The following is a 20,002-nucleotide window of genomic DNA, read 5'->3' on the forward strand; positions in this document are numbered from 1 at the left end:
ATCGTACCAGCAGGCTCGAGGATGGAGACCTTCAGAAAGCTTTGTGACCAGCGGACCACTTTGAAGAAGGCTTTATCCACATAGCCGAATTAGGGAATGCTCACAGAGATTTTGGGCAAATCTTCAACTAAATTCTCCTAAGAAAACTCTTCACTTTACTGTTCATATGTGGAGGGGTTTTTTTTGAGCATTTTCTTTCCTTGAACAGATTTTGAAAAATGCTTGGTGGGAAAAAAAAATGTATACGTGACTTCTTTGAAGCGGATCTGGACTAAATCCATTCCAAACTAGGAACGGTCCAATCAAAAGGCTGCAAAATACGCTTGAAAAACTTTTTAGATTTGTCTGCTGAAAAAAACTGTGTGTAAACAAAGCCTTACTTTACCTCTGTATTCCTCAGGTCCTATCTCATGGCTCTACGCATGCAGTCTAATGGATGGATCAAAGTGGGACATGGAGTGTACCGTATGTACGTGACACTGTAAGGCTATGTTCACAAGACAGCGTTTCTTTCATGCGGAGTCCGCCTGTATAAGATAAGAAAATACCAAAAATAATTAAAGTATGCACAGCAATGTCAAAACGAATTGCTGTGCACAGGTTTCGTCTTTTGTAACTTCTTTTAACTGCTTCAACTTTAGAAGGCTGTGAGGTGGCCAAAAGAAGTGACCGGTCCGGTTCTTCTGGCAGTTCTCGCTTGGCAGTCGCCACTATGTTACATATGGAAAAGGAAAAAAGCCGGTGGCAAAGCCGCAGCAAGAAGCGTCAGAAATTACACTTCAGGGAGAATGCCTCACGCATTTTCCTAAGGAGTCTTCTGCTTCAAAAAGATGCAAGTTTGCTGGTGTCTAAAAGATGGTACGAGCGCCCTCAGTGTTTATTCCATGCGTCCGTTTTTACCATCAGCTTCATGGATGTCATCCGTGTGCTGTAGGGAATTATCCCAGACCCATGGACTTGTATTGGCCCTTGTCATCCGTGCTGCCGGAAAATAAAAAGGACTTTGATTATGATGGGTACGTGTGGTATCCTTGAAAAAAAAAACGGATACAACACATAAGTGTGAATAAGGGAGTATTTGGAGTAGTCTCTCTTTTCTTGGCTATGGGCACACAGTTTTTTTTTTTTTGCACGTTCTTTTGATCAATAACTGACCAGAAACTCTCGAAATCCTCCCAGAAAATGTGCGAGGTTCTGCTTAGTTTACTCTGTGAAAACTCAGCAAAAAGACTCCATGTGCATGTCCACCCTTCAAAACCTTGAAGGGGTTTTGAAGTTTTTTTTTCCTAATGCGTATTTTGCAGCCTTTCGAATGGATAGGGCCTAGTTTGGAGCATATTCCATCCAACAGGTTCCACTTTGAAGAAGGGATATGCACATTGAGTTTTTGATGAGTTTCTTACACTCCATATTTTCGAAAAAATGAGAGTAACCTATTTTACTGAATGGGTGCAGAAAATCTGCAAGCTCAAAAACCTCATTGTTGGAACGTAGCCTTAAAGTCCCAGGATAGTTTTGGACCACGGTGGAGAGTTCCCATCCACCTTCCATGCCCTATACACTATGTCCCGAGCAGTGACTGCTGTCTAATGGCGGCACTCTACTCTGCATCTCATAGCCATCACTTTCTTTACAGTCATCTATTTCTTCCAATTTCATTTACAGACTTATATTTTTTTTTTCAAGTCATTGGCATAGCAGAATAAACATTTTTTAAAAAAACACAAACAATTAAAGAAATTGTATTTTTTTTTTATTTAAAAAAAAAAGGGTCTTCCGCCCAAACACTACGATAATATGATAAATTTTACTGTTACTGGAATTGCAAACAAATCAGCACCAGAACATTATAAACCAATCCTCAAATATCCAACTACTTACAGTATATACTGTCCACATAGAAAGAGTAAGCCAAAAGTAACTAAAGTTAAAGGAGTGCTCTACTTTAAAAAAAGGATACTAGTAAAAAAAACAAACAAAAAGAAATACAGAGTCTCAGGGTCTAGCGGCAGCTCCCCGCTGGTACTCCCATCTATGTTTTGGCTGCAGCAGTAATGTCGGGAGCGACTGCGCACGTCAACACTGCAGCCAATCACAGAGCTTGGTGGCTTGTGCATATATGGAAAGTGTGAATAGTGTCAGCAGAGCTTAGCGATTGGCTGCAGTGGTGATGTGTGCTATAGTCATGACGCCAGGGCTGCAGCCAAAACATAGGGACCGAGCCAGCACTGGACCTGAGGAGGAGGGAGGATGAGTAGCATTTTTTTTTTTACTTGTATTTGAGTGTTGGGGATCAGTTTTCAAAAGGTGGAAAACCCCTTTATTGTTCAATGGGGATGCCCACTTTGAAGACGTAGCGCCACTCTTGACTGGTATTACAGTTAATCCTCATTCCAGTTAATAGGGCTTAGGCCGAATTCAGACGTCAGTAAATCACAAGCCAAGAATGAACATGATGTCTAGTCTGGCTGTGGCGCTCCTGTCCCAACAGCCTCAATATAAGCCTATGTTGTTGTAGACTGGGGGGGGGTCAGGAGACCTGAGGCCGGTCCAGACATCACAATACGTATTTGGATAGTTTTCGTAGATGTCTGCATCCGACATTAGCTGCAATTCCAGATGCAACCAATAGAGTAGATTGACGCTTTTTGGGGTAAAAAAATATATATTTTTCTTTAAATATCCAACGACTCCTTTAGTCTTGGTACACATCTGTGTGTTTTAGGACATGATCTAAGGAAAAAATGCTAGACCACAGGCCCAGATCAGCTGTCGCCTTGTGCCATGACCAGACTTCACTTAAAAGAATTTTTCCAAATAGTGGACAACCCCTCTAAATATCTAAAATAAAAGCATAGACAAGAGATCAATGATTTACCAGGGTAGCCCTTCTTTAAAAGTGAAGTTCTTTCATTACATAATATTTAAGTACCGCGCGTGTATATTATATATATATATATATATATATATATATATATATATATATATATATACATACATATACATACACACATACATATATGTGTTTGATTGGTGTCACACTGGTTTTGTGAAATGGGTTCACATCAAAAGCAAAATTTTAATGGAACCGCTCATTTTTTACATTTGGAAGTAATGTCTTATAATAAAATTAATATAGTTTTTCTATATGAGCGATGTGCCAGTCATGAGAAATCTTGCATTAAAACCATATGTAAATCAGGCTGGAAGTGCACTGGGGGAGTCTCAATGAACTCAGAAGACGACTTCCCACTGCACTGACACACCCCCAGTGCACTTCCAGCCTGATTTACATATGGCTTCTACACTAGATTTCTCATGACTGGCACATCGGATCTCTACAAAAATGTCTTGATTTTACTGGTGGGCAAGCTCGTATATAGCCAGAACACTACTTCTATATATAAAAATGTATTGATAGGCTACCTTTGAAATGAGCAGAAAAATGCAATATGGGAACTCGGATACCAAGAGCTAAACTGTTAAAGGGTTATTCCTATCGTAAACCATGGGATATACCATCAATGGCATTTACATGAATAGAGCTGAGCTGCAATACCAGATACAGCCTATGCCCAAGGGTGGCGCTGCTTCTGGAGTGAGAAAAAAACAAAGACTCCTTTAAGTTTTATGTACATTTAGGGACCAAAATGCTTTAAGAAAAAGGACAAACACAGGAAAGACTAGAATAAAAATACAAGTAAAAATGTGGACTGTGCTTTAGGTGTCCTGTACAAGTCCTGAATTGCATGATATTTTCTTCTCCAGTTATGCCTAAAGCAAAATTGGTACACGACAGTCTCCCAGAATGTTAGTGCACTGAGGGAGCTCAGAGGACAAAGTCAAAGCTAAGCTCTACGGCATGAAGATGCATTGCTGACTGTTTCCAAGACCAGCCAGCAAAATTATGACATTTTTTTTTTTTTTTAACATGAATCAAAGAAACATCTAAAACAAAAACACACAATACTAGTTTCGACAACTTTTTTGTGCAGATTTCTTTGATTTCACTGGACGCATGTAGACAAGGAAGAGAAAGTAAGAGCAGAAAACGTTAACTGTTCTGTAATTGTCGGAGTCTCAGTCTTTCTGACAATGGCAAAGGACTGTCCACACATATTATAGAGTCATCGTCATCACTCAACTCATCCGGGGACTTGCCATCTAGGACTTGTGCTTCAGGACTTGAAAATACGTTATTTATATTGGGAATACTAAAAGTACCAGTATCCGGTTCCGTGTTAGACGCTGGCTTGACAGGAGCGCTTTTGGTTAAGGGCATCTCTGATTTTGTTCGCTCTTTCTTGAAGACATATGTAGGTCTACCACCAGTTCCTTGTTCATCTTCGTCCTCACTGGAAGATGCCATCTTGAGGCACACACTTTTCTTCTGAACTAGTTTTGCCGACACATCATTTGCCGATTTGCTGGGAATTATTCCATCCGATGCGGGCCTCACAGGAGCGACAGCAATCTTCTTTACAAAAGTGAATGATTTGGTGGTGAGACGTTCATGAGGCCAACAGTTTGGGTCAGGCTTCCTGGTGGAATTGATTTGCTTCTCACTTTGACAGCTTTGTCCTTTGGTTGACTTGCTATGTTGAAGTGTTTCCTTAAAATTTAGATTATGGTTGGCACTGGACTTGACGTCCCTCAAATTGAGGCTTAGAGGTATGGGTTTTAAAGGCAAACGTTTCTCAAGGACACTGGGTGGTTTTGAGGAGGCATTCTTTAAAAGTATCCTCTCTCTCAAAGGCAGCTTTTGCAGATGTGTAATACAAGGAGAATCAGATAACGCCAAGATTGGTGGTTTGAATTTAGCTTCCAAATTATCCTTACCAGGTCCCACCATTTCTTGGGTTGAGTTGTTGGTTGTCTTTACTTGTTCTTCAGTGTTTAGGCCATCGTGGAAACCACATGTGTGACCACCGCTTGTATGAGGCTCAGCTTGAGGAGACATGCTAAATGACGTGGCTTCCCAGTCAATGCTACTCAGATGTAGATCTTCAACCATGGATAAAACATTAGGAGAAGCCACTGAAGACTTTGGTCTGTTATTCAGTGTTGGAGACGAACATTGACCATCAAATCTATCCAAGTCATCTTCTACATACACAGGTGTGGTGGAAACTTCTAGATCACTTGATATCAAGTTGATCATAGGTGGTGAAGGATAAGCAGTGTCAGGTAGATAATTTGACAAGTCCCTTTTGTTAAGACAGATGGTGGTTTTAGGTTCTTCACTTTCTTCTAAGATCGACGGAGAAACATTTATCTCTACAGTTGGGGTTAAATTCATTTCAGACAGGAGTAAAGCCACGTCATCCACATTTTGAGGAACCTTGGGTTTAGGTTTACTTTTCTTACCTACAAAACAACCAAATATAATTTTGTAAATTGCTTTCAATTCTCATCAAGAAACTTCCAAGCCAGAAGAAGGACCAATCAGATTGTCCATTACGTTTCGTTAATTAGAACATCTTGCTAGAGTAAGCAAATACTGACTAGGACAACAGCAGTAGAATTGACGAGCGTCTAAAGCAAAAAGTGTTAAATAGTCAGAGACAGAAGAGGTTAATTTTAGCCCATTACCTCCGATACACTTTATTGGGTGTCTGATTGGAGAAAGGGCTACACAATCCGAGAAAGAGAGTAATAGAAAAGAAGCAATAGACGTATAATGCCAGCGGTTAAGACTCGCGAGTGACCAATATGTTATACAAACGGCCCATCAGAGCTCAGCAATTTTCCGCTAACTGCAGCTATATTTCATCAGCTCGAGTTTAATAACGCAAACAAGAGCAACGCCACATGGTCAGGAAAATGCTGAGGCTGCAGTACGACAGCTGTATGTAGAAATATAAAGAAATTCGCTCTGTACAAAATAATATACCGGCCCTTTCATAAAAGTATGATATTGCTGCACTCATCCACTGCTACGAGGTTAAAATGCTTTTGGGCACATGCCAATCTAATATGTCCATGAGCTAAACTAATTCTCATGCATTTCAACTTTCTACCCACTATTTGTGAGTGGATGGTTCCTCTTCATCAGTGATCTGCCAGCACTATGGGTGCTGGAACTTGCTGTGCATTCACAGGATGCAGTATATGTGACACTGTCCAATAACTTGCCTAACCTGAATCAAAAGACCACCTCTCTGTAATGCATATATGCAGTTGATAGACAGGAGAGTAGGAGTTGAGAGATAAAGACCCGCCTCCACTTGATTCAGAATGATAAAACCCTCCCCCACCTCCTGTAGAAGGATAAAGACCCGCCCCGACCTCCTGTAGAAGGACAAAGACCCGCCCCCACCTCCTGTAGAAGGATAAAGACCCGGCCCCCACCTCCTGTAGAAGGATAAAGACCCACCCCCACCTCCTGTAGAAGGATAAGACCCGCCCCCACCTCCTGTAGAAGGATAAAGACCCACCCTTACCTCCTGTAGAAAGATAAAGACCCGCCCCCACCTCCTGTAGAAGGATAAGACCCGCCCCCACCTCCTGTAGAAGGATAAGACCCGCCCCCATCTCCTGTAGAAGGATAAAGACCCGGCCCCACCTCCTGTAGAAGGATAAAGACCCACCCTTACCTCCTGTAGAAAGATAAAGACCCGCCCCCACCTCCTGTAGAAGGATAAGACCCGCCTCCATCTCCTGTAGAAGGATAAAGACCCGGCCCCATATCCTGTAGAAGGATAAAGACCCGGCCCCCACCTCCTGTAGAAGGATAAAGACCCGGCCCCCACCTCATGTAGAAGGATAAAGACCCGGCCCCACCTCCTGTAGAAGGATAAAGACCCGGCCCCCACCTCATGTAGAAGGATAAAGACCCGGCCCCACCTCCTGTAGAAGGATAAAGACCCGGCCCCCACCTCATGTAGAAGGATAAAGACCCGGCCCCACCTCCTGTAGAAGGATAAAGACCCGGCCCCACCTCCTGTAGAAGGATAAAGACCCGGCCCCCACCTCCTGTAGAAGGATAAAGACCCGGCCCCCACCTCCTGTAGAAGGATAAAGACCCGGCCCCCACCTCCTGTAGAAGGATAAAGACCCGGCCCCCACCTCCTGTAGAAGGATAAAGACCCGGCCCCCACCTCCTGTAGAAGGATAAAGACCCGGCCCCCACCTCCTGTAGAAGGATAAAGACCCGGCCCCCACCTCCTGTAGAAGGATAAAGACCCGGCCCCACCTCCTGTAGAAGGATAAAGACCCGGCCCCACCTCCTGTAGAAGGATAAAGACCCGGCCCCCACCTCCTGTAGAAGGATTAAGACCCGGCCCCCACCTCCTATAATCCATGTCGGCATCTCTGCTGCTAGAGACGGAAACGACAACAGGCAGCAAGTTACACAGAGGGGCCGACACTGGAGTGATTTTTGGGGTCATACAACATCATTTATGAATAAAGTGATATAAACATTGTCTATCACATCAACTATCAAAAGAGATGAAGTTGTCTGAAAGCACACGGGGCATCTAAAGATACTTGGGAGAGCTCTGACGTGTTTTAATAAATTCTTGCATTCTCTGTAAAGTAGTAAAAGTTTTATTCATCTACATTTTGACAACCCTCTGTTATTCCTCCTGGAAATGCAAGAATACATTGGCAACTGGTTGTTACCTTACGCTACACAGTGTCCAGCCAGGAATAATAAAGTCTAACTGTGCTGGAAGTCCCCTCACAACATGGATTCAAGACGCATCTAGTGTGTGAAATATGTCAGAAGTATATTGTGTGAGACAATACAGAATTAGTGTTTGGAAGTATTAACCCTTGCACTGAATTACCCTTGACTACTTCTGTTTGGCACATCCCATGGGAGATGCTATTTTCTAATTGGAATTGTTTTTCGCACCTTTCCAGGAGGAGTTACTGAGGAACAGCACAGCACAGATTTGTAAAAATATTTCCTAGGAATCTTATTTTATGGGAAATACAACATTTACTAAAAGTGGACAGGTCAATCAGGTCTAAGGCATAATCCATATAGGAAAAAAAAATACATTTACAGATCATATCCGCCGAAACATAAATGATACTTACATTTCTGCTTCAGCATCTCGGCCTCTAGTTTGTCTTTCTGGAACAGGTCTACTATCTGAGGATAGGCCTCCGAGAAGAGCGATTCTTCCTCAATGGTCACCAAAGGGCCATCAGGTGGGTGATCATCGGGGAAAACGTAACCGACTGATACAAGGAAAAGAATATAAGGAAATATATAACAAACAGATCCACAGAGGAAGGATTCTCCGCACTTGATCTCTCCCACACGTCTCTCTCATTTCTATCTATCGCTCTCACCCTTTTTTTCTTTCATGTGTGTGTGTCATATCGCAAAATCATTTTTTGCAGAAACACCGAGCAATTTCATTTTTTTTTTTTTTTTTTTTTTAAAAACAGCAAAATTTATTCACACCTCAAACTTAGTTCTGAACCTAGGGGTCAGATGACAAAACTAACTGAGCCTGGAAAAGGGCAAATAGGACTTCAGAGCCCAGGTGGATAGTGAGAGAATGGCAAACATAAGACAAAAAGGACCTTGAGCCCCTGAGTGGCAAAAAAAAAAGGGACCTCGAGCCCCTGAGTGGCAAAAAAAGGGACCACGAGCCCCTGAGTGGCAAAAAAAAGGGACCACGAGCCCCTGAGTGGCAAAAAAAAAGGGACCACGAGCCCCTGAGTGGCAAAAAAAAGGGACCACGAGCCCCTGAGTGGCAAAAAAAAGGACCTTGAGCCCCTGAGTGGCAAAAAAAAGGGACCTTGAGCCCCTGAGTGGCAAAAAAAGGACCTTGAGCCCCTGAGTGGCAAAAAAAAAGGGACCTTGAGCCCCTGAGTGGCAAAAAAAAAGGACCTCGGCCCAGAGGAGCAAAAAGGAACATAGATCCCAGAGGGCAAAATGACTACTTATGCACTGTAAGCTAAAGTTTGTGATATTAAAAAGAACTGCAAAAAAGATAGAATGAAAGGGTTAAACAAATATGGAAAATAATGTGAGAGCCCCTTAGAGTTTGACCATTTGCGGGTCCTAATTTGTATCCCTCTCCCTTATCTCCCATTTAGCACTTTCCATTCAGTGTCAGTCACTTGTGAGGAATCTGTGACAATTCATTAGTGGCGGTGACATCGGGGGGGCCACACGTCATAGAGGAGATCTACACAGTGTAATTACACACAGTCACCCCGCACTATGGCCGCATTTATGGAAACTCAAATAAAAGGTCGAGGGGAAGAGTCCCCCCCATCACACAAGCCAGTTACTAATCTCATACATACAGATATGTGGCCCCTAAAACTACCAGCACTCAGATATTCAAAATAGTCAGAAAAAGAGGTCCTTCCCAATGTTAGGCGGCCATACTGCCCAGCCCCCTCCACACACCACACTTGGACAGGTTGGGTTTTTTTGCATCCAATTCTTTGTTTCTTCTGAAAGATAATCAGCGGCACAGCGGAGCGGTGGTCTCTAATCTCCTCCGATATAGATCACATGCTCGGACACTGGACATCCATATTTATGGGCTGAGTGATGAAGGCAATCGCTGTATTTCAGCAGCCGAGGTGGAAGGATTGGAGCCAGGTTCAGGCATCTCATTTTTCTGCTGTGTATACAAACCTGGCTTCACCCACTCGATTTCTAAGCAGGGAATTCCATTTCTGACACGGGTCTTAACAATTCTTAAAGAAAAAAATAGATATAATTAACAAAAAAAAAAAGTTATATTTTTTTAATTAATAATAATAACCACAAGTACCAAACAATTGTAACAATAACTATAGTAATAAAAAATAGTAATCATAATAAATATAGTAATAATTAAAATAGGCATGGTAATAAAATTAATTATTATTATTATTATTATTACTATTAACTATAGTAATAACAATTGTAATGGTAATAAATAGTAAATTATAATTAATATAATAGCCATGGTAATAATAAACAATAATAGCAATTAATAAATAATAATCATAAGTGATAATAGCAGTAACAGAAATAATATTAGCAATAGTAATAAATAATAACTAAGCAATAATAAATAATTGTAATAGTGATAAATAGTAATCATTGTTAATGACAGTAATTAAAATAATATCCATGGTAATAATAACAACAACAATAATACATAATAATAGTGATAATAGCAGCCATGGTAGCATTTAAAAACAAAAACGCAATAATAGCTACAGTATAGTAATAAAAAATTATAACAGCTATGATAAGAATTATATCCATAATAATAAATAATACTAATAACCTAACTACTACTACTACTACTACGTCATGGTAATATTGCTAATAATAGCCATGCTAATAATAATAGCCAGGGAAATAACTACAGTAATAATGAGTACTAACCATTAGTCATAAATAATCATAATAATAGCCTTTTAAAAAATAACAGTAATTACCATAGTAATAATAAATAATCATTGATCCTGAGAATTAAAGGGAACCTGTCACCAGGTTTGGCCGATATAATATGCGGGCAGCACCTGTATGCCCTCATATACAGCAATCTATAATGCTGTATATAAGCCCTCGATCCAACCAGCAAGAGAAGACAAAGATTTTATTCTACTCACCTGGGGGGGCGGTCCGGTCTATGGGGTGTCGCTCGTCCTAGTCCGGTGCCTCCCTTCTTTTTGCTTCGTGTGGATGATGCATCCCTACATCATCCACACAGCCTCCCCGGCATCGCGCTCCTGCGGGGGGCTGTGTTAAAGAAGCACAACGCCATCAAAAGAAGATGGGAGACGCCGGACCAAGACCAGCGACGCCCCTCAGACCGGAACCCCCCCCAGGTGAGAATAAAAGCTCTTTTTCTTGTTTTGCAGGTCAGGTTGGGGGTTTATACAGTATACTGCATTATAGAATTCTGTATATGAGGGCTGAAAGGTGGTGGCCATATCTCATACCTGTCAAAGCCGGTGAGAGGATTGCTTTAAGGGGCTGGTTTAGCCTTGAGTACCCTTTATGATTTTTCCCTGGACAGTAGCACCCAGACCAAGTGTGCATGAAGTTGCAGCAGAGCTCTGTACAAGGGACTGCGGCAGCTCCCTGCACAGGAGCTCCACTGTACAGGGAGAACTTAGAAGAGGACCCAGCGCCAAATCAGACCTGTGGCTTCTCCATTATCAGAATCAGAGGGGCTCCCAGGTTATAGGTTTAATCTATAGAAAAGGAGTGTATGCGATAGGTCCCCCCCCCAAAAAATGATCAGCTGATTGCTGTAGGGGGTTTTCTTTTAAATAGGGGTTGACCTGCATATAATATTTTGCATTAGCGAGGACTTGTCACTCGGTCAGAAGTTCTCAGTTTTCGCTCTTATTTAAGTACACTGTTCCCGTTTTTTTTTCTAATTTGCTATATAGTTCCAAAGACATGGGGCCCTTTGTAGTTAGTGCTAATTTTTATGGTCTTTACAAGGCGGGGCATGTCTCTCGGGATCCTCAGGGGTGTGTCTTTAGGCTGCTCTGCATTATTACCCTGTGAGCCACGCCTACTTGAAAAGACCATAAAAACTAGCACCAAATAAAAAAGCCCCATCTCTCTGGAATTATAAGGCAGATTATGAAAAAAAATTTGAACAACAGGGGAGTATTGAATCTGGTGGTAGGTCCCCTTTAAATGCAAAAATTAAATAAAGTAAATGGGAGCAATCTGTTACCGGACCGCCTGTAGCTGGGCATCATGACTTCGGCCAGCCTTCCTCTCGAGCATATCGTAGTAGGTCAGCAGGATCAAGACTTTCTCACATGAATAGTGTTTGGGCCACTCCATCCATTCCAGAGCAAAAGTCTATGAAAGGACAGAAGAAATTCACGGTTATGGCACAGTCCATTCATTTATGCGCCCAGTTGCAAATCTTTGTATTAGAACATCACCATCTTATAGGTTCGGAGGAGTCATTTTATCAATGGAGATAAATTCCTGGAGGACAAGCAAGTTCTTGCTGGTCATTGTGGTACGCCGGCCATTCATGTTCAGCGCTGTACTCCTCCAGCATAGACCATAAATCGAGCAGCAGCGAGCGCTTCATCCAATGGGATATTTCAGAGCCCCATTCTCGGAATCATTGGGATGTCAGTGTCAGACCCCCAGGGATCAGTTAATCCACAGAATAGGTGCAATGCTTGGACAACCCTTTTTGAATGCAGCCAAATTTTTTGCAATTTTGTTTTTCCCTCCTCTATTCCTAGAGCGATAACTTTTTATTTTTCTGTCCGTATAGCCAGAAACAGAAATGCCAAATATGAGTAGACCTATTTTTTTTGTTACTCTCCCCATACTATGTAGAGAAAATCATTGTCTCCTATGAAGCGTAGCCTGAAGCAGGGCTGTACAGGCGGAACACCAAGATGGTGGGAAGCCTTTAACTGCAATTGCAACCAATGGACACCCCAGTTGGACAGTTAGGCACTCCAGCAGGATCCTGCCACTTTCATCGATTAAGAGTGTTACAAACCTGTCTCGGGTCTCTGCTCCCTACACCTAGGTTTGCTAAACTTTCTTGTGCTCCACGTCGGGCTTTGCAAGTAACCCAGCGTGCTCCCATGTGTTGAACTTCCTAGGCCTATACAAGCCTTCCCAAGACACACACCTGGGTGTTGGTATCAAGACTTTCTAGTAAGCCTTTTATCTTGTTTGTGCACAGTTCCTGTCTTCAGTCTCCAGGAAGTCTCCTGTCTGTCTGTGGTGTCCAGTCTCTGAGTTACCTGTCTGCGGCTTTCAGTACCACTGCCACTTGTCTGTGATCTCCAGGATTTCTCATGTCTGTCTGCGGCTTCCACTAACTTTGCTATCTGTCTGCAGTGTCCTGGTCACCTCCGGTCTGCCTGTGGCTTTTAGCAATTCTACCTGTCTCCAGGACGTCTCCTGTCTGCCTGTGGCTTCCAGGAACTCTGCTACCTGTGGCTTCCAGGAACTCTGCTACCTGTATGCAGTGTCCTGGTCGCCTCCGGTCTGCCTGTGGCTTTTAGCAATTCTACCTGTCTCCAGGACGTCTCCTGTCTGCCTGTGGCTTTCAGGAACTCTGCTACCTGTGGCTTCCAGGAACTCTGCTACCTGTATGCAGTGTCCTGGTCGCCTCCGGTCCGCCTGTTGCCTTTAGCAATTCTACCTGTCTCCAGGACGTCTCCTGTCTGCCTGCGGCTTCCAGTAACTCTGCTACCTGTCTGCAGTCTCACCGGACGTCTCAGGTTCTCCAGTCTGCATGCGGCTTCCAGTAACTAATAACTGTCCGCGGTCTCCAGGACGTCTCCTGTCTGCCTTCGGCTTCTGGAAACTCTGCTACCCATTTCCCGCATGCAACATCCGACCTGCAGCACCTATGCTTGTGGCCCATGTGCCCACCCAAACCAAGGTGGGCACCTTCAAGGATCCACCTGACCTAGTTAGCCCCGTTTGTGACAAAGAATATATACGTGGTTAAGCAGGTAGGTGTTAGGAGGTAGAGGTGCTGGCTGTATAACAGCTCCTGAGCCCGCTCCATAGACTGCACCGTGATGGATATATACGTCATGGTGTGGGAAAGGGGTTAATGTTGGGAATTGCCAACCATACAATATGGATATGGGTCTCCTGATTCTCTAGACAGATGTCAAGATTACGCTTGTTGACCACGACAAATTTTCATCTTCAAGTAAAAGAACAAAAACTCCTATTCAATGACAGCAACCGTTAGAAAAGAATACACACAACTCTGAGAAATTGCAGAACAGAAAACGTGATAGAAATTGCAACGGTTAAGTCTTAATGAAGGCTAGTGTCTAGGGGAGTGGTAACACCCAGTTGACAATTTATTACCCCTTGTTCGAGGAGGAACAGCAGAGGAACGGCACAACGCAGAGTTGACAACTACTTACTGATACAGAAATCGGGAGAGATGACAGATCCTCGTTAATCAAGGAACAACTGAGATTGGCAGATGCGGGAGCTCCTCCGCTGTGTACCAAGTATTATTTTTCGGGATCAATACAGCACAGAATTTATAACCATTTGACTTTGTAGGACCGGCGTCAGCTTCCAGGATCATGTAACTGTATAAATTCCCACTTGGGTTGTATACGATGATAACGACGGTCAGCACAGCTGCTTAGTATGAGGGAGAGAATGAAGTATGAACTGAGGTCAGGTTATAAGAAAAAAATGGAGCGTGAAGCGAATCAGAATGATGAGGTCCGTCACGTAGAGGGGGAAAAAAAAAAAAATAGGACAGAAACTTAAAGCTAAAATTCTCACTTTCCAGCTGAGTTCATGGCTCGTCTTCCCTTATGTACACAGAGCGAGCGTTCGCCGAATGTTCAGACACCGTAAAAAAAATTTGCATGAAAGTTCTAATAGAACTTCCAATGCAAGTTGTACAGGTGCTCTACATGCGCCACATCGGTTTGCTTACCGCCTGCTACCGCCGGCATACATGGTCTGCAATGGATACTACTCTGTATTAACAGATATTTTTTGCAGTACACCTCCGCATAGATGAACAGCCAACTGTGCTTTTTCTATAGTTACACCAATATATCGCAGCCCATCGAACACTCGGTTGGCTTCAGTTACGTGAATAGCATCACGTAGAAAAATTTCTACTTTTTTGGTGCAAAGATAGTGTGATCATAGTCTAACAATGCTGGTAATATTCTTGAGGTTTGCAGTAATTGAAATAACAGGAAAACTGAATTTCTCTCCAAGGTGATGATCCTGTGGTTCTGTCGGGAGAAAAGTTACTGCATTTTTTAGTCCCTATATTGAGCTGCCATATACATATATTCTGTGGTGTGATGACCGGCAATAAAGTTATTGTCTTATTTCCTATAGGAGACCTGTAATGGTAAATGTAAGCCCCAGCACATATATATGTGTGTAATTGTGTGTACAGATCTTCTACTGGAAATAAGAAAATATCTTTATTGCCGGTCATCACCCTACAGAATATATGTAAAGGCTATGCACACTTTTGCACAATTTCCTTTTTTAATTCTTCATTTGCCTCCTAAATGTAAAAGTTAAAGAGGACCTGTCATTAGTGATGAGCGAGTATGTTCTGTTAAAACTTTCGGCGAGGATGCTCGCCGAGTATCTTCAGCGTGCTTGGGTGTTATGTTTTAGTCACGCTGTGTGCATGATTTGCGACCGTTTGACAGCTTTAATACATGTGAGGAACGCCTAAGAAACAAGCATTCCTCACACGTATTAAAGTTGTCAAACAGTCACACAGCTCGACTCAAACATAACACCCGAGCACGCTGAAGATACTCGGGAAACACCCGAGCATGCTCGTAAATCTCGAGTAACGAGCATGCTTGCTCATCACTACCTGTCTTCAAATTTTTTCATCTTGATCTGGACAGATGACGTAACAGTGGCTGCAGAGCAGAATAAAACAATAAAAAGTTTTTCTTATGGTTGTATTTTTTTTTTTTTTTTTTAATTTCGCCTCTTTGTTGCGGTGCTATTAGCAATCAAATATTTGACATGTAATGAGTTAACTTTAGTTAACTCCAGGTGGGTGTTACCAGATAGAGTTCACTGGGGGCTTTAACTAATAAATATCTGATAATACACACTTCGACTTAACTCATTAGGTGTCAAACCCATTGATTGTTAATAGCTCCGCAACGGAGAGACTAATTAAAAAAAAAAAAACTTTTTATTTCGCTTTGCAGCCACTAACACGTCATGTTCAACATGAAAAATTAGCTGAAAGTTCCTCTTTCAGCAACTTTTTTTCTGCTGCAGACAGTCTAAGTCTTCTATGTAGCAGAATGTTTTTGTAAACCTGCCAGAAGAAGGATCCTCTGTACTCAGAAACCTCACAAGTATAGTTTTTCTGGTTAGCCAATAAAGGTATCACTCCTAGAATATGTTTGTGTTTTTGGCGCATTAAAGTACTTACATTGATTTTTCTGGCTAACATGGTACCACAATATAACTTTTTACTGCAAAAGTGTTACAAATATTTTTGTTCCTGACAGCTCTCCCTACTCTTCCCCTCCCTTCTCTCAGTGTTAGAGATAGCAGAAGGGAAATGGAGGTACATAGTTTTGTGATGGAAGGGAAGTGCTATGAGTCGTAATGCATGCTGCAGGAGAAGAGTGTGGATGGTTATGGGAGGCTCACTTTACTCCTTAAGGCCCCCATAGATATTTTAAGGAGTACGGAGGCCCCTACAGATGATGTCGTGGGGGATAAGGATCCAGCAAGTCTTATTAAGGACTGCAGATCTTTTTGTTAACAGCTAAATAAGCCGCCAGAGGAGAACAGAGGGGAACACAGGAGCACTCAGCGGAACGAGCGCTCCTGTGAATGGGAGAGAGCTGCTGTCAAAACGCTTGTCCAACAGTTTTCTATTGTGTATGGGGCCACTAATAGTGACATGTCATCATACAGATGGTCATAATGATGTTATGACCTAGTGATTGGATGAGGGGTACTGACTTGACTACCAGGGAGGTGCATGACCTATAAATAGCCGGCGGGCAAAGACGGGCATAAGACTGTCATCAGATGCCATGTAAGACACTGTATATAACACAGCAATGTTAAATTAATGACCCCTGATGAGTAAAACTACAGGAAACGTGTAGGGTCATTAAATATAACAGCCAAGCAAAGAGAGGCACGGAAAAAAAAGAAGAGAGGCACGAAAAAAAAAGAAGAGAGGCACGGAAAAAAAAGAAGAGAGGCACGGAAAAAAAAAAAGAGGCACACAGAAAAAAGAGAGGCACACAGAAAAAAGAGAGGCACACAGAAAAAAGAGAGGCACACAGAAAAAAGAGAGGCACAGAAAAAGAGGCAGGAGTGATTCTGGTCTCCTGAAAATAAATGAGACTAATACAAAGCAGAGCTCCCCATAATGAATGAGCCATTAGGTACAAATATCTGTTGTCTATATACAACAAAGCCAATTCTCGTGTGATAGAAGATAAGGATTTAAATAAGCCAAGAAAACAGGATCTAAAGGTTACAACGCTGTATTCATTGTTACAACATTGTGTTAATTGTTAAAAACACTAATTACACAGGGTACATTTGATAGTTCCGTTTTAAAGGGAAAAATGTCACAGAAAGAAATGTAATTTACCTGCAGATATAGGGGGTAATCTGTATGGAAATGGCATTTAAAGAGAACCTTTCACCAGTATGAGAAAGTCAAACTGGTCACAAGATGGACTAGTAGTTGCAAAGCTAAGTATTTTTTTTTTTTTATTAATATCTCATCTCCAGTGCAGTGATTAGTTTGCAAAGTTTCGATTATTTATGCTGAGAGAGTGGGCTTTATAGATATTTTTCTATGGGGGTGTGTACTTTTTCCCCTGCATGAAATTGACCAATCATAAGCAGAAGAAAAAAAAAAGAAAATGTCCCTAGAGAAGGTCAGAACTGGCTTTCTCCTGTGAGACATGTAATGACACACAGCCCTGCTCTCTTCTGTGATCTCTGCACTTAATGTGTAGAGTAGAACAGAGTTATGTTTCATTACAAACTCCTCCAGAGTTTTAATCTCCCAGCAGACAGTGTGGGGGTAGGGGGAGTAGAGCAGAGTTGTGAGTCATTACCAACACTTCTTGAAGCTCTCCTCTCACTGTCAGCTCTTAAATGAGAGCTGCAAAAATGTATCCAATGACACGCAGCTCTGATTTACTCACCGTTCCCAAACACTGACTGCAGTGAGATAAGATTTGCAAGAGGGGTTTGTAATGAGGCATAACTCTGCTGAACTCTACAGAGGTGGTGCAGATATCACGGAGGGGAGCAAGGCTGTGTGTTATAACATGTCTCACAGGAAAAAGACGGTTCTGACCTTCCCTGGGGGTGTGTTATTTTTTCCCCCACTTGCATTACTCCTCCTGCTTACGATTGGTCAGCAGCATGCAGGGGAAAAAGTAACCGCCCCAGAAATGAATCTCTAACAACGCCCACTTAGTCTTAGAATAAATTAACATCTAAGTCTTACAAGCTAATATCTCCGCAATAGAAATGAGAAATTAAAGGAAAAAAAAAACAGGTCTGAAAGGTCCTATAAAAATGATTTTAATAAATGTTTCAGTTCATTTTGGGGGTGAGTGAATAATATAAGTATAAAAGCTGAAAACTACATAAAATATAACAACTCCAGATATAATGAATGTACCTGGAAGCACAAAAGACTGGGCCTCCTCCATTTGATCTCTTTGACCAATTTATCCTTATTGATGAGAAATTCCTCAATCACCTGGAAGAATGAAGAAGAAAAGTCACGGCCACATCTCCAGTTTAAAATCCTACAAGCAAAATGAAGTTGGCTCACCTCGGGGTACGGGAATCCCTCACGTTTCTTGGCTTTCCTATAAGCAGGGATGAGGGTTATAAGAATTAAAAATCAATCAGAACCAAGACCATTCACTGAGAAATAAGATTTAAGATCGAACCACCTGATTCACTTCTGAGTAAATGAGGATCAATATGACCATTGTGTCCGAAGATGGATAAGGGTGGACTGGTCAATTATTTTTCTTGTCTGAAGTGATAACTTAAAGGGGTTGTCCAACTTTGGGAACCATTATTTTCTATTCTTTTATTTATTTTTCTTTACTTAAATTCATGTATTTTGTGCTAAAAATACTTTTTGCAATTTGGTTTCATAAAAAACAAAAAACCATTGCATCTTTTCAGTTTTACAGGCTCTTTGCTTTCCTGCACATTCAACTTTGATGTGGTCTTTGGTCATAAATCAATGAGAGGAGCTCAGAAAAAGACTGATAAAAACAAAACAAACCATCAGACCATAAGAATGAGCTCACTGAATGATTCCCAGTTAACTCATCCTGAAGTCAACAGTAGACAGTGCAACGCACTGGCTATGGAAGGCAAACGGAGCAACATTTTTAATGAAACCCAATTGCAAAAATAATTTTTAGACACAAATACATGCATACAAGTAAAAAAAAAAAAAGTCTCCCAAGACCTATTTACATGAGCCGATAATTCATAAAAATGATTATTGATCATTCCCAATCATTGACCCGTGTAAAGATGCCACCCATCAACCAACAGACCAGCAAAACACTTGTTAGTTAGCGGATCGGATCATTTATGTTGGCATGAACACCATTGTTTTTGGAAGTACATTGTCACGTACAAGCAAGGGGGTATGCTGCCGACAAGATCATTCTGTGCCAGTACGGTTTGCCAATGCCTGTGTGAACAGGGTAATTAAATGAGCGCCCAATCACTTGTAAATTGTCGATCGGCCCCTGGAGATGTACGTACATCTTAAGGGTATACTCCAGTGAATTGTTCTTCTTTTCTAGTTCAGCCTTGTGCCAGTCACAGGGGCAGCAGTAATCATAGTCATGAGGCTCGCAGTATTTCTCGCTTCCGCAGAACTTGCAGCCTTTCCGCTCGTGCTCTTTGGTAGAACCTAAAACGGGAATGACAATAAAATATCAGTTGTATGGGAGACCCATTGTCATCTCTCCAGTCATACTCTGCACAGAATAAGAATTCTGGAGAGACGTTTCAAAACAACTCTGCACGGAAATTACACAGAGTTAAAAGCTGCTTAGAGATCACACAGATGCAAGAGGAAGGATTCAGCTACCAGACACAGCCAGGCTCCATGGCTACCAGACACAGCCAGGCTCCACGGCTACCAGACACAGCCAGGCTCCACGCCTACCAGACACAGCCAGGCTCCATGGCTACCAGACACAGCCAGGCTCCACGGCTACCAGACACAGCCAGGCTCCACGGGCTACCAGACACAGCCAGGCTCCACGGGCTACCAGACACAGCCAGGCTCCACGGGCTACCAGACACAGCCAAGCTCCACGGCTACCAGACACAGCCAAGCTCCACGGCTACCAGACACAGCCAAGCTCCACGGCTACCAGACACAGCCAAGCTCCACGGCTACCAGACACAGCCAGGCTCCACGGCTACCAGACACAGCCAGGCTCCACGGCTACCAGACACAGCCAGGCTCCACGGGCTACCAGACACAGCCAAGCTCCATGG

General features: G+C 42.4%; 1 protein-coding gene across 1 annotated transcript in view; it reads right to left on the bottom strand.

Moving 5' to 3' along the window:
- Window positions 1-1,775: 1,775 nt before the first annotated feature.
- The window catches only part of GEN1 (GEN1 Holliday junction 5' flap endonuclease), a 61,281-nt gene continuing 43,054 nt past the window's right edge, over window positions 1,776-20,002 (bottom strand). Inside the window, exons 8-14 of the mRNA XM_073674122.1 lie at window positions 19,256-19,406; window positions 18,294-18,330; window positions 18,138-18,218; window positions 11,673-11,803; window positions 9,617-9,678; window positions 8,050-8,193; window positions 1,776-5,367 (exon numbers count right to left, since the gene is read on the bottom strand). Coding sequence (XP_073530223.1) covers window positions 4,055-5,367; window positions 8,050-8,193; window positions 9,617-9,678; window positions 11,673-11,803; window positions 18,138-18,218; window positions 18,294-18,330; window positions 19,256-19,406 — 1,919 coding nt within the window. The 3' untranslated portion in view covers window positions 1,776-4,054. The remainder of the gene's footprint in view (window positions 5,368-8,049; window positions 8,194-9,616; window positions 9,679-11,672; window positions 11,804-18,137; window positions 18,219-18,293; window positions 18,331-19,255; window positions 19,407-20,002) is intronic.

This window comes from Phyllobates terribilis, unplaced genomic scaffold (assembly GCF_046119375.1).
Source record: "Phyllobates terribilis strain yellow unplaced genomic scaffold, ASM4611937v1 Scaffold_3__8_contigs__length_932513732, whole genome shotgun sequence".
Lineage (NCBI taxonomy): Eukaryota > Metazoa > Chordata > Amphibia > Anura > Dendrobatidae > Phyllobates > Phyllobates terribilis.